Consider the following 15,044-nt stretch of genomic DNA (forward strand, 5'->3'; position numbering starts at 1 on the left):
ACAGGTTTGACTTTTATTTATTTACTTCTAATATTTGACCTCAAAATGCACGAGTGCAAAATACAAGTATAGCTTAAGATACAATCAGCCGATAAATATAAAATTCAGTAAAATAGTTCTCTAATTGTGTAAACCGGATTTTAGATTTATGACACAAGTGGTACAAATCACTACATGCCTACCTATTCATCTAAAACACGACGGTTGACTGCGTCTTTTTTCACTATAAATGCACACCAGCGTTGCTCAGCACTAGTTTGACGTCAAAGGTGACAGTTGGGAGGGGTGAGATGGTAAGGAGTGTCGTGGAGACATTGAATCCATACAGGACATCTGTAACAGGTTCCCACAGCAGCCCCGACATTCAGTCCATGAGCTTTCCATGACTAAGTTTGATCCCTTCCATGGCTGTTCTTCCCTCCTGTTTTTGGTTTCAGTTTGGATTCCACTTAATGAAAACCATCGAATTCAATGAAGTGTGTGATGTGTGAATGTTGCAAAATACATTGTTTAATTTCTGCAAAGTGATGCAAGGGTAAAATCCCACGATATTCCCCACCTGAACATCCTTAAAAAAATCCCATAATATTCCAGGAATTCCATACCCGGCAGGAACATTGTTTGTAGTAATTGGCCCATGTGGGCCGAGACTGCGGCACTCAGCACTACTTTAACTCTAAAACTCTTAGGTTCATAGGAATATATATAGGTACGTATAAATAAAAGCACATTAGAGCAAAAAATATTCAAAACAAAAAAGAAAACAAAAAGACGGACGAGTGTTCTAGTGTTTTGCACAGATGAAAATTTGACATGCGTATGGTACAAAAGATGTCCTCGCTTGCTAGATTAGTGTCTAAAAGTTGCACATGAAGGCAGCCAAGTCACACCGTTACTGTGCATTCACACTACAGACCCGATCAACAGCTTACCAGAGTTACCAGGTAATTCAGGGATATCGTTGGCTGATATCATATGAGAAAAAGCCTCCACAACTGAACCCTTTATTGGTGTTGGCGAATAATAAAACATTGGATTTTTGTACTACTTCCCTCGGCCTTCCAATTTATTTGTAACAGCCTTCTCGGTAAAAGGATGTATATTCTATATCATATTTTGATGCAGCTCCAAACTTTTGAATCATCTTGTAATTGATCTGATCGCAGTGTGAATGCACAATCCCTGCTCACTCTCCATTTGGTGGGCAGGCGGGTGTTTGGCAAGAAAACGAAACCTAATTAAGAGAGGGAGAGGGAACACCAGCACACGGGCAGTGAGATAATATCTTAACAAGCCACTGAAGATAATTACAACAACATAATGTGGTCATTCTAAAGGACTGGTGTGTTGTCTGTAGTCATGGCAGTGTGGTCCTTCTTTAAAGTGATGATGAGGGTGATTCATTCATAGCGGTGACTGGTCTCGGCTGTGGTTTACCAGTTGTCTAGGAAGTCGAATCCAGTCTTCAGGAGGTTGTTGTTCGTGTTGTACTGAGGGGGCGGGAGACACACAGTTCAGTACATTTGAATGGCTATTAGAAACAATATGTTTTCTTAACTCCTGTTCTCCATATGATATGAATATCTGTAAAAAATTACAGATTTAATGTATAATTACTGCAATTAATGTATATTGCCACTTTGTTCATTGAACCAGTTGTTCATATTAACTATGAATGTATGTTTTGATCATAGTTATTTAATGCGTGCCAATTTAAAAACGGGTTGCTGTTGTAGCCCCAAGACGGTGGAACATCAATCATTTTTAGGTATATTTGAAATCAAGCATATCCCCGAGCTTGAAATCATACCGGTTAAAATTAAGCTTTTTTCCAAACTTTCAAGACTTTTTTACGTACCCTGCTATTAAAATATCCAAAACCAGAAAACTTGTACTTAAGACTGAGCTCACGTCACTCTGAAAACTATATCTGTTTCAGAACTTCAGAACTCACCTGACCAAAGGTGGGGCTGGCGGATGAACCGTCATCCTCTTTCTCCACACTGGCGGGGTGGTGGGAGGGCTTGGACATCATGCCGGAGGAGAACACTTCATCCACGGTGGTACCGACCGACGGCAGGGTGCTCTGAGAGCGCTCCCACCCGGCTACCGACGACGACACGCTGACAGGCGGTCGTGGGTTCGGCGAGATGGAGAGGGATGCAGGCGTTGCGCTTACGGCGACAGGGATGGCGACAGGGATGGCGAGAGGGGGATGGGGAGCAGGAACTTTGGGTGCTCGGTGCTTGGTGGACCTGGTAGGGGCCGGAGGGTGGGGCTCTACTGCCTCATGCTCCTTGGTGGTGACAGAGGTCTCCTGTAGAAAGATGATATTTACATTATACACACATTTACGAGGATTTCATTTAAATGGCGATGTTTTCAAAAATGTTGAAAACGGATTATGATAAAGAAGAGTCACATATTTGTTGACATTTCCTTTAAGTTTCTCGTATGATCATCGCAAGCGTCACAGGTGGTTGATGTGGCTGTACAATGGAAAAATCTCAGCAACAACAAATGTGCACAAAACAAAAAGAAAGGAAGAACGGCAAAGAAGAACATTCAGAAACAATATAGAAATCATCGTTTCCTTTTTTTCCCCCCCCATCTGCTCCTCTGACACTTGTGGAGGCTTCACAGATGCCAGTGATCTCGGCTTCAGGCTGGCTTCTATTTCAGGATACACAGCTCGATTGGAAAAGTGACAAGTGTGTTTGGGTGGGAGCTTGCTTTCAATCTGTTGTTTGTCAGAAACTATACAGACCCGAAATGCCATGCTTGTGCCAAAATGTGGGAACAAACATCAATGGCAGCCGTTACTCGAACTGAAAACGCCACCGGATAGTCAGAAGCACGGTAGATTTCAGTGTTTACCTGTCGGAGGTAGGAGGGGAGGGATTTCTCTCCTTTCTCCAGGGATTTGATCTGGCTGGGGGTCAGGGACTGGAAGTCGGCTTGCTCTCCCTCCAGCCTGGACCTCTCTGCGCTGATCTTCCAGAAAGACGACTCTTCCTCTGGCCTCCGTACCTCACTGACAGACACCTTCAGTCACACAACAACACGTTTGTTTTATATTAGGTTGTTTTCACAAAACCTACAATTGCACGGCCTCTCCTGTAAAATTCCAGGAACATTTTTTATTTATTTATTTATGCGATTGTGATTTAAGTTAAGGTAAAGGTTATTCAAAAAGCAATTCCTACTGGAGATGCACACCATTCAAACAAGCAAACAACGCGCTCTTTATCATACCTTGGTTCCTGGTGTACTCTTGCCAAGCTGGCTGGAATGAGGAACCTTTGCAGCCTTTGAGTCTGCCTGCGAGGCTGAGACCCCCTGGTCGACTGGGCCCGATGTCAAGCTGAAGTCCAACTGGCTCTGATAGAAGGACGCAACAATATCTCACAACTCAACTGGGCTCAACGCTACATGCTGATTTCAGGCAGAAAACAACAAAGTATTTGGATTATGTATTTGCAGAGATTAAAGAAACTTAAAACTACAAAACATAAGTCATAAGTGAATTATTGACCATTATGATAATCAAGTAATCTTAAATGTATTTAATTCTTAAATGAGAGGATTAGATTATTTTCAGTTTTATGTAATTGTAAACAGAATATGTTTTTTTTAGATTGTGGGTTTGATAAAACAAGCAATTTGAAGATGTCCAAAATGGGCTCTCTAAAGGGATTCTTACTATTTTCTGACATTTTATAGCCTACACAATTAATTACTAAAAATGTAGTCAACCCATGTACTGATAATGCCAAAGAAGGAGCTAGCTGCAGCGCTACAATATTGTGCCAAATCTCTTTGCAGAAACATTTATGTCAGACTCAAACTTAATATTGAATATATTTACCTTTGTTTCCCACGAGAAGGGGGCAGAATGCTCATCTTGCCAGGTAATATCCTGAACAGAAATACAACAGTGTAGTAACCATTTCAACTCAAGGCTTTCCGTAGATAGCCGAATAAATGGGAGGATAATTCAACTTCTACCATATTTAGGACAAAGTCTACATTATTTACATTTTTGCCGGCAAAACACAATAATAACAGCGACCAAAACCACACATGTTATGGCCATGTTATTGACTATTGTAAGTATGTCCAGCAGAACGTATCGATCAATGGATTCCCTGTGATCGTGACTAAATTACATTTAACACGGTAGCTAGTAGTACGCACCAGGAAGCCACAGTGACGTTTACCTACGCGTCTCACCGGCCGGCTACGTGGCTAACGTCAGTTATTAACCATGACAACACTGGCTATTCCCACCTCTAAACACACACACAAAGCAACGTAACATCAATTAAAACGTGGTTTAACTACCTCTTCGCCGAAATGAACTATCTTCTGACCCGTTTGAATGAGCAGTTTCGGGTAACAGACCACTTCTTCACGCTCCACTCTGTGCATGGCGTATCGGGCTCGGATATGTGGCTCCATCATCCCGTTGTCGATGGCGCTGTCTTGCTCCTGCGGCGTCATCTTCTCCCAGGACGAGCCGTGCTTGGCTTCAATGGTCTTCCTCTCCTGCATGATTTTCTTCGCCATGGAGTTGATGGAGGAGAAGTACTCGAACTTCTTTTCCTCCATTCTGTGGGCGTCGAGCCCTGCCATGGTCACGGCGGCCATCTTTAGCTGCTTCCAGCTGTTGTTATATTGTGAGGAAAAGGAAACTGGTGTTCGTCACTGTGGGGGCGGTGGGCGGGACTACGAGCTGACGCGGAGGGACACAGGCGGGCGTGTTAATGGCGCCATCTAGTGGTGTTTCCCCGGCAGGGAGTGCTTCTGCACCACCCACCACCACAGGTTGGTATGGAAGCCCATTTCTGACAGCACAAAAAACAAAGAAATTGTGATTTTTTATTTATTGTTGCTGCCAGAAATGGGCTTCCATAGGTTGGTGCTGAGATGTTGTGTTTTAATACTTTTTCTTTCTTTTTTTTGCCATTAGGGGGCAGAAAAAGGGTAGGAATGTAACAATTGACATTTGACCTTTTAAATTGACACTGGAACTTGTCAGCAAACTGTTAGTTATTTAGCTACATAGCAGTTACGGAGTAGTAGTATCGTACAGTTGAGAAGGTAAGTGTACCTGTTCAGTGAAACTCTGTAATTTGATAAATTATATGTTGAAAATGCCAACTTGCCATAGGAAAACTTGAACCTTTCTGATGGATAAAAGTCAACTCCTCAACAAGATAACATTGCGTTAGCAAACTGTTGCTTATCCAGAACACATGCCGGAATCTAACATTCGTGTGCCTGCACTGGGCGACACCAGTTCCTCGAGTGAATTTCCAGAAAATGTAGTTGTTATTTTACTTGTATGATTACAAGTCAAATTGCCACGATAGGAGATTTTACACCAGAAGAGTGTAATAACAATGTACACATTTTGTAATTTCGTTGTTTTCATTTTTTTTATGTATCTAAATGAGTGATTTACAGTATGTTAAATGTGATTTTAGTGAAACCCAAAACAGTGATGAATCATGAAACAAAAGCTGAGATTGCAGTTTGAAAGTCAGTTACAAATTCATATTCAAATATATAACATGAAAAAAGGAATGATTTGTTATTAAAATATTTACAGTCCTAAAAGTCATGCCTGCAAATTGAATAATATTTAGAAAAAAAAACTGATAAGCAAAGTATCACTAACAGCTCTTACTGTACACACTGCTTTAGAGCGAAACAAATCACTCAAGCTCACGTTTTGTACAATCTTTAAAAGTCTGCTTCAGGATACAGTACCTTTTTATATTCAATTATTCTTGTACATTTTTCCATTTTCATAAATAGTCTACACATACGTTACCAAATTTGCATCACTTTCAGGATTTATTTTAGCATCACATAAATAAATAACATTTGTATTCGCCCTCCTGTTGTCTTGGTAACTATGCGCCTGTCTCCATTTTGCACACTGGATCTAAAGCCTTCTTCAGGCTGTGCTGTGACTTGCGTCATGGAGGCCGAACTTCTCGTGTTTCATCAGTGGGTCGCCGTTTAAACGCGGGTGAAGGGCGATAGAAGCAGCCGCCTTTGTTTTAGACCTTCGTCTGCATGAGCGATAACACGCCAGATAGAAGATCTCCCCTACGTTGAGTAGGAGAGAGATGCAGGACACTACGAGCATGAAGATGATGAAGATGGTCTTCTCTGTGGGTCGGGACATGTAGCACTCTACGGTGAAGGGACAGGGGGCCCGGGTGCACACGACTCTTGGGTCCATGATGAACCCGTACAGATAATACTGCCCCACGATGAACGCTACCTCCAGAAGGATTCTGAAAAATATGGAGGTCATGTAGTTTCCCAGCAGGTCGCCTTCTATCTTGACGTGGCCTTTGTTGTCGGAGTACTTTGGAACTTTGACAATTCCACTCTTGGAGTGGGTCACGACATGTTCTCTCATCTTATTTTCTTTGTGGATAATGTGGAGGACGTGACCGAGGTAGATCAGCGTTGGAGTTGACACAAAGATAATCTGGAGGACCCAGAATCGAATGTGTGAGATTGGGAAGGCTTGGTCATAGCAGACGTTCTTGCAACCAGGCTGTTTGGTGTTGCAAATCATATTCGACTGTTCATCACCCCACACCTGTAATGTTCAGAGGAGAAGTTAATATCATTTTATATATAGATGTATATGGCAAATGAAGTGAATGCCATGTCACTTTTAATATTTACTTTTAATGTAATTATGGATGTCCATTGGAGAATTGTGTTAATAACGGCTAAATGATAAACAAGCAGGCAACAAAATGGCATTCTGAAGATACATAGTTTGGTTAGGGTTAGAAACAAAAACTACGTTTTTTTTGTTCTTTCTAAATCAACAACAAAAGCAACAAGCAAGCAGGTTGATTGATCAGATTGGATTTATACTCTCTTGCCCAATGCATGCTGGGATAGCCTCCAGGCCCTTTTGTACTGCTTTATCGAAAGATAAGCACTACAAAATTGGAGATAAAGGTATTTCATTATTTGAAATATGTTAAAAATGTCTTATATTTATAAAGCCTAATCATTTGTTATCAAGCTGAGTCCGGTTTTGATTGGAGCTGTGGGCCTTCAACACGGCCACCAGAGGGTGCTATTTCACCTGAACGCTTTTAACGTCTCATAAATGTAATTCAGACATTCATCAGTTAGTCACAGCCCTACAAAAAATAAAGTTTGAAGAAAGAGAACTAGACCTTCTCTGCTCCAGCTCCAAGGATCATGATCCTGAAGATAAAAAGCACACTGAGCCAGACCTTCCCGATGACGGTGGAGTGGGACTGGACCTTGTCCAGTAGAGAGGACAGAAAACCCCACTCTCCCATGGTCTCTGATCTAATCGGGGAAAAGCAAATAAGATACTATTTTAGACAATAAAAAACACTCTTAAAATTGTAAATCCCTGTTTTATCATTTCCAAGTAAATTATAATATTCCAGGCGTGTAGAAAGTGAAAACTGGTAAATTGGTATCAAGTGTTTGAATGTAATCAGTTTATTTGTTGAAGTCCTGACTGGTGTGCATTTAACCCATGATATTTTATTCTCCATATTACATATAGCACAGCATCATGGGACGAAGCATTCTGCTATTTTTAACACATAGCACTAGGCGCTTTGAGTCGTGATTATTGATTAACATTAAGGGTAAAACATCATCAGCAACAGCAGGAGGTCTATTTTGCTTAGTAGACACAATCCAGGGTTTACAATTGTAAAAAGCCTAACCTACAGTGTAGCATGTTCAGGACCGTAAACAGGGAGCTATAAAAACCATTACGCAACGAAGTACTTATCTCAAGCTATCTCACTATATGGGATTAGATGTAATGATCGGAGTATATAATATGGTGTATGTATGCATTGCTAAGAGCATTGAGCCCCAAGAAAATGTAAAAATATGTAAAAATAATACGGATTTCTTTATCCTCATGGATTATGGACAATGCATAAGTCTGGATGGTCAGGCGGTCTCTAGAGTTTCTCTGCACAAGTGGTGGAATATACTAGTTTATACTACTTATACCTGAGTATTTCCATTTTATGCTACTTTATACTTTTATAATATTGTACTTTTTACTTCACTACATTTATTTGACAGTTACTTTGCATATTCAGATTCATAATACAAAATACGAAATACAATCAACAAGTAAATGACTATGTACTATTATAGGTTAAGATAACATGTATTGATATCTAGCTATGCAACATGTAGTAAAAAGTAGCTCCACGTTTACCAGCTACTTCATTAAAGTGATAAACACATTAAAAGCATCAATAATTATAATCCAGTAATATAATATAGAGCCTATTATTCTGAAATGGCCCACTCTGCGTAAGGAGTACTTTTACATTTTATGCTTTAAGTATATATTGATACCTTTGTACTTTTACTTAAGTAAAAGTTTAAATGCATGACTTTTACTTGTAACAAAGTATTTCTACACTGTAATATTGCTACTTTTACCTAAGTACAAGATCTGAGTACTTCTTCCAGCCCTGCTCTGTACTCTCACGCACACTCTTACAACGTCATGCTTAATAATAATAATAGAGCCATCGTAATATATCTTTGAGGTTGTGTATTTTATTCCAACAGTGATACCATAACATTTAAGTTTGAATTCATTACATTTTGTATAATATGCAGCAAAAAATATTTTAAAAAAAAGTAATTGCGCACCATACCTTTAAAAGACCCCTGTGCAGACAAACAGAGCGGTCACCAGCTGTGGAGATGAATGATAGAGAGCCCAGTGAACCAAACCAAACCAAACCTGTGTATGGTACCTTGAACTCTAGATGAAACTGCGCAACAGTGTCATGACATCTAGAAATGATAAATCCCAAGTGAACAATTTTGGGCAGAGCACTGACAAGATTGTACAGGTTAATGATTGGCAGGGCTATAAATCTAATTCTTGTGCTCATGATGTTTCTACAGCTGTTTTATGCCTTTGTTCACTATTACCAAGGTGTGGTTTTTGTATAGATGCTATTTTATAAGTAAATCATACACACCGACATAATAAACGGAGGACAGAATCGCTGAACTACTGAACTATGTACTTTTGCATATTGTGTTTGTGATGAAATTCAAGGGAATTGGCACAATAACATGAACACCTGTACAGACTGATGCAATCCAGTATAACCTTGCAACGAGTACTACGTGACGATTGAACAGTCGCATTTATGTTTTTGTGGAGACTGTGTCAACAGAAAGTTTTTCTTTTTTCTTCTGGTTTCAGGCTGAGTGATTTACACAAAGTCGGAACAAACGCAGCAAATCTAATATTATAAGCTCCACAAAGATGCTTTTGTTGAAGAGATTTTGTATTGAATTGCAAAATGTTGAGCAGGTCCTCGTGATGGCTGCGGGTTTTATGGCTGTATTTCTGCCCCCATGATGTGTCATACATTGTGTCCATCTGATGTAAGTGTCCTTAGCCTTGTATGAAGTCACTCAAATTATTATTAAACCAGCGGTGGTGACTAATAAATGTCAATCTATCAACCACTCCCTATTCTGAAGAAATAGCAAGAGTACACTATTATCTCAAAGATTAATCTGTTAGTCACTCACCAGACGATGAATTGGCAACAGATTTGCTAATTGATTAATCATTAAAATTGTTCTTTGACAAAAATCACTGGTTTCAGCTTCTCAAATTCTGAAATCTGTTTATTTATCACATTCCAGTGATATTATACAGATTTGTCACCATGTGCTCAGGGAAACTGATGGACAGTTTTTACAATTGGCTAAAGTTTTATATTCTATTCTATGACAATTCATATTTTGAAAAGAATCTATAGACTCATCAGTAATGAAAATAATAATTAGTTGCAGGCCTTTCAGCTTTACCAAACAAGTGTAAATCACGCTCTTTGAAAGTAAGGCGTTTAAGTGTACACCTAGCTGAAAATAAATATAGTCATGAAACATTTGTTTTTATATCTTAAATTTGAATCATTTATTAAAAACAATACAGCACACAAAAATGTCTACCAAACACGGTAGAAGCCTTTCACCACAATCATCATCAACATCATTTTCACCATTCAGTGAGCAAAATATTCCAAGTCCTTAATAATGAACATGGCAATAACTTACAGGACACATTCAGAAACTAGACATGGATGAAACTCTGCTCACTAATAGAGTATTAAAGAACATAAATACATCATCAATATTGCATGCTTTCCATTATTAGATTTCCATTATTAGATTTCCTGTTAAATAATACAAAATAAATGTAAAATTCCAACAATGTGGCCCTAAAAATAATTCAGATTTATGCAGACTTTTCTCAGCAAGAATATGACTTAACTACACAGTGATGAAGCGCCTCCTTGATATTCGGTCAGGAGTTTTTTAAAGCATTTTGCATGAATTCTTTACGCAGTCTCTTACATGTATCTGAACAAGGACGCAGCGATCTAAAAACGAACATTTCAAACATTATAATGGTCAGAGCAATGTTTTTAATGACCACTCAGTAGTCGTTTCTCCTCTTTGGCTCCATCCAAGCTTCCACCGATGCTCGGGCTGCCCTCTAGCTCGATGTTAATCTGGTTCTGCTTGAGCGAGTCCTCTATAGTCGGCCACTTGGGAGACAACAGGCTAGCAGGGTTTTCGGCAGAAGTGATCTTGTGACTGCGAGGCCTGGACCCACATCTGACCCTGGTGCAAATCAGGTAGAACACCTCGAGGAAGTTGAGAAATAGGGAGACGCAGGCCACCACCAGCATGAAGATGATGAAGATGGTCTTCTCTGTGGGCCGGGACATGTAGCACTCCACAGTGAAGGGACAGGGCTTCTGAGAGCAGGGGAACATGGGGACCATGATGAAGCCATACAGGTAGTACTGGCCCACTATGAAGGCAGACTCGATGATGATCTTGAACACGAGTTGGGTCAGGTAGCTCCCCAGCAGGTTCCCCTTGATCTTCACCTTTCCCTTAACGTCCGTGTATTTGGGCTGTTTGAGCACCCGGGACCCACTCTGACTCAACAGCTGCTCCCTCATCTTGTTCTCCTTGTGGATGATGTGCACGGCGTGGCCCAGGTAGACCAGCGTCGGCGTGGAGACGAAGATGATCTGGAGGACCCAGAAGCGAATGTGCGAGATGGGGAAGGTCCAATCGTAGCAGACGTTCTCACAACCAGGTTGCTGAGTGTTGCAGACGAAACCCGACTGCTCGTCGCCCCAGACGCTCTCAGCACCTGCACCCAAAACCATGATCCTGAACAGGAAGAGCACGCTCATCCAGATCTTCCCAATGACCGTGGAGTGGGACTGGACCTTGTCCAGCAGGCCTGACAGGAATCCCCAGTCTCCCATCTTTATCGGTGATGTTCCGTTACTGATCTGTGATAAATGGATAAAAGCACAAACTTCTAATTTAGTTTGCAATGATCCTACAACACACCTTACCAACTGAAAACATTAACCACAGCTTAGTATTGAATCAATATGCTGCTGCAGGAAGAAAGGCACTCATTGTTCTTTTTATTAATATAGATAAAATCTTGGTTCTGTTTTTGAATCTGGTTCCTTGAGAAGTAAGAAGGTATCAACGCCCCATGAACCCTGCACTAGTTGGTCAATATTTTCCTAAAATAATTATTAATCAGAAATTTGAACAGAAGACTCGATGGCATTATAGGCATAGTAGGCTGGAAAAGAGATACAATAAGGAAGGGAAGAAAGGAAAAAGCAGCTCTTTCCCTGTGTAGATGTAACCTAAAAGCTTACATGCTTAATATTCTGTATAATAATGATATTTATACAAACATATTAAACGTGTCTTGTGGGCAAAGCCGGATGGTAAAACATGAAAAGCAATCTCATGCAAGTATTAGTTGAATGGAAGTCATATTAAAACCGGTTAGAAAAAAGCAAAGTCATTAACACTCAAAGTAAAAAAAAGAAACGCGTCACTTTCTTACAAATATGCTTTTATAAAAAAAGACAGAAAACGCTACATTTCCATTCTGTATAGTGCTCTTTACAAATATTCCCTCCTAATTTAATTTTTTTTTGCATTTTTAAATGATTAGTAATCTGTAGCATAGAACAATAATCGTTGCATCTTACCTGCTGACCTGGTCAGAAAGGACTGTCTCTTCCTGGGACGGATCGCTAACTTTAAAGTTGGACCTTGGAGTGTGCTGGGCGAGGGCAACATGGGGACGTTGAGCAACACACATCTGGCTTTAGATGTGACGTTGTCAGCAAACGTGAATATAAATTGTCGAGACTAAGAGGACGAGTGTAATGATTGACAGGTGTTGTTTATCTCAGTTTATTGGCCGAGAATACTTGAAAATAAACAGGGAAAGTGTATAATCACGAAGACAACGCTAAATAAAACTGCTGCTCATATTCAAATATTCTCTATGAATGATAAAAAAAACTCATAGTCACATGGCAAGAATTGAACAACTGAAATATAACCTGTTACTTATTGAGCTTTAGAGGCTAATTTTGATTCCTTTTGACAGAGCAGTGCAGTGTATTAAAAACTCATTTTCATCACATTATTAACTGATTGTATGCATTGTACCAATTGTAGCTCTTTATATACAGTATGATATGTTTGTAAAAAACTGCAGAGGTTCAGATGGATGAGTGTGTTCTCAATTTGAAAGAAAAATGGACAAAATTCAGACAGATAAGCATATACAGTATATGAGAGGTTTATTGAGTCAAAATTGTAATAACATTGTCTAAAATCATTCCCAAAAAATACCATTTGCAAAATCTGTCAAAAAAAAATTTAAACTGATGGATCTGTCAACTGCAAGAAATCTTTATTTTTGATCATGTCACAGTAATTTAAAGCAAAATTTTGCATGTGACTGAGTACTGTTTACAGAAGCTGGCTACTCTCCTTCCCTCTATCTCAATTCTCTGCACACAAACCCCCTTTTTGCTGCCCAAAGCCAAAGCACACAAACACCGGAACTCAAACCGATCACTGCGTCCATGCTTCAGATGCGGACCTCCGCCCCCATGTTGTTGCTCTCAGGCGACACATTCATAGCAGCCTCGGTGACCCCGATTTTGGCCCCGTTCACCCCTAACTTTCGTCCTTGGAGCTCCAGCTCCAGGTTGACACAATTCTGGAGCATATCGTCGCGGCTTTTAAAAGCCTTTCTTTCTGAAGGTGGAGGCGTCACTGGGGTCACGGTGTAGTCCTGCCTCCTCGCCATGCACTCCTTCACAGCTTTCACGCACAGGTAGAGCAGCTCAACCAGGCTGAGGAGGAGGGAGACGAGCGCCGACACCAGCATGAACCAGATGATGACCGACTTCTCTGTCGGCCTTGACAGGAAGCAGTCCACCTTGTGAGGGCACGGGAAGCTGCTGCAGACGTAGCGAGTCTGGAGGGTGAAGCCGTACAGAAAGTACTGACCCACGATGAACAAAACTTCCAGGACAATCTTGGCAACAAGATGGAACACATAACTGCGAAGGAGACTGCCCCGGATGCTGATCTTGCCAGTGCTCTTGGTGTACTTGGGAACTTTGTAGGCCCTTCTAAGGAACATACTGGCCTGGTCGTCCATCTCGGCCTGCCTCTTCATCCTCTCCTTCATCTTAGATTGGAAGAACAAGAGTTAGACATTTTTTAATAATTGGAAAAAGACGTGTAGATGTATTGAAAGTAATTAGGAGAAAGATGAAAGATGGATGCCACCGTAGAGTATAAAGTTGAGGAAATTCATGAGATATAGACTCAAACAGTTTTGCCAAATACATTATTCCTAAACACTTATTGCGATTAGCACTATCTCCCCCCTTGAAACTGTGTTGATACTTGTTTCTGCTTTGAAAACTTCTGATAATTGACATTTTGTGGAACCAACTGATGTCAAGCTAGACACATCTACTGTTCCTGACTACAAAACTACCTTTAAAGCCCACAAGAAGGGAGTTTTGGGTCCTGAAAATATAGATTTGGGATGAGTATGACTTTAAAGCTGTATTAATCAAATCTTGGCCCCTAGGGGGCAGAAAAACTGGAAACAGCTGCCAAAGGGGTTGATGAGTGCGGCTCACTTAGACTCAACCATACAGTAAATATGTGAGCTTAAATTAGCTAAATTCGAGTAGTAAGTGGCACTACACTTTTACGTCACTGGCCCACGCCTGACAAACAGCCTTCGCCCAGTCTCGCTGTCATGCTACACCCACTGCAGCGACGCACCTTCTTCTCAATGTGGATCACGTGGAGGACGTGACCGAGGTATAGCAACTTTGGAGTCGCCACAGCAATAATCTGAAGGACCCAAAAGCGGACATGAGAGATGGGGAAGGCGATGTCGTAGCAGACGTTCTCACAGCCGGGCTGCAGGGTGTTGCAGACAAAGTCGGACTGCTCATCGCCCCAAACCTAGAGGAAGATTAGAGAAACAGAGATGATGCATATACTACTACAAACTTCATAGAGTTTAAATTGTAGTAGGGACAATGTTTACTGCCCTGTACCTCGGGATGATCATAGAAATAAAGTGCTCATGTGACTTTTCTGGCTTTTTTAAGTACTTCTTGCTCACCACACATTGGGAGGAGTTTTAAGACATCCACCAATGCCTACATTGTGGCTACTGCGGTGAAGTGCATTTTGAGATGGTGAACATGTGACCGGACCTTGTCGGCGCCGGTGCGCAGGACCAGGATGCGGAAGACAAACAGCACGGTGAGCCAGACCTTGCCGATCACCGTGGAGTGACTCTGCACTTTATCCAGCAGGCGGCCCAGCACATCCCATTCGCCCATTTCAGTCGCCAGTTGTCCCGCTTTCTGTGTGAGGAGATGAATACGAAAAGGCTCCATAACATGACTAACAGAAAGATAATCTCTGAAGTTATACTTGCATTATTTGAGAAGTATTGCTTGATCAAAAGAGAATGGTTTGTAGTCTGGTTTTATTACTTTCATTAGCAGTTGAGTATCACCCCTTGACATGACTTGTTATTTTCAGTTTGACAAAAAGTGATT

The 15,044-nt window shown here is 40.8% G+C and overlaps 4 protein-coding genes across 4 annotated transcripts; all 4 read right to left on the reverse strand.

The window, feature by feature from the left end:
• Window positions 1-4,683, reverse strand: cunh1orf198 (chromosome unknown C1orf198 homolog). Its single transcript, XM_031861728.1, has 6 exons — window positions 4,345-4,683; window positions 3,869-3,919; window positions 3,256-3,381; window positions 2,878-3,045; window positions 1,955-2,317; window positions 1-1,490 (listed from the first exon to the last, which is right to left on the reverse strand). The coding sequence occupies exons 1-6, from the start codon at window positions 4,648-4,650 to the stop codon at window positions 1,434-1,436; spliced, it is 1,071 nt and encodes a 356-aa protein (XP_031717588.1). The 5' UTR covers window positions 4,651-4,683; the 3' UTR covers window positions 1-1,433.
• Window positions 4,684-5,292: 609 nt separating this feature from the next.
• LOC116391288 (gap junction Cx32.2 protein-like) lies at window positions 5,293-8,855 on the reverse strand. Its single transcript, XM_031861729.1, has 3 exons — window positions 8,718-8,855; window positions 7,224-7,362; window positions 5,293-6,625 (listed from the first exon to the last, which is right to left on the reverse strand). The coding sequence occupies exons 2-3, from the start codon at window positions 7,350-7,352 to the stop codon at window positions 5,966-5,968; spliced, it is 789 nt and encodes a 262-aa protein (XP_031717589.1). The 5' UTR covers window positions 7,353-7,362; window positions 8,718-8,855; the 3' UTR covers window positions 5,293-5,965.
• A 1,126-nt stretch (window positions 8,856-9,981) lies between these two features.
• gja13.1 (gap junction protein alpha 13.1) lies at window positions 9,982-12,214 on the reverse strand. The gene is made up of 2 exons (XM_031861584.1): window positions 12,135-12,214; window positions 9,982-11,405 (listed from the first exon to the last, which is right to left on the reverse strand). The coding sequence occupies exon 2, from the start codon at window positions 11,376-11,378 to the stop codon at window positions 10,518-10,520; it is 861 nt and encodes a 286-aa protein (XP_031717444.1). The 5' UTR covers window positions 11,379-11,405; window positions 12,135-12,214; the 3' UTR covers window positions 9,982-10,517.
• Window positions 12,215-12,774: 560 nt separating this feature from the next.
• Window positions 12,775-14,913, reverse strand: gja11 (gap junction protein, alpha 11). The gene is made up of 3 exons (XM_031861585.1): window positions 14,694-14,913; window positions 14,251-14,436; window positions 12,775-13,639 (listed from the first exon to the last, which is right to left on the reverse strand). The coding sequence occupies exons 1-3, from the start codon at window positions 14,877-14,879 to the stop codon at window positions 13,031-13,033; spliced, it is 981 nt and encodes a 326-aa protein (XP_031717445.1). The 5' UTR covers window positions 14,880-14,913; the 3' UTR covers window positions 12,775-13,030.
• Window positions 14,914-15,044: the final 131 nt, after the last annotated feature.

This window comes from Anarrhichthys ocellatus, unplaced genomic scaffold, assembly GCF_004355925.1.
Source record: "Anarrhichthys ocellatus isolate YVR2014 unplaced genomic scaffold, GSC_Weel_1.0 scaffold25, whole genome shotgun sequence".
Taxonomy (NCBI): Eukaryota; Metazoa; Chordata; class Actinopteri; order Perciformes; family Anarhichadidae; genus Anarrhichthys; species Anarrhichthys ocellatus.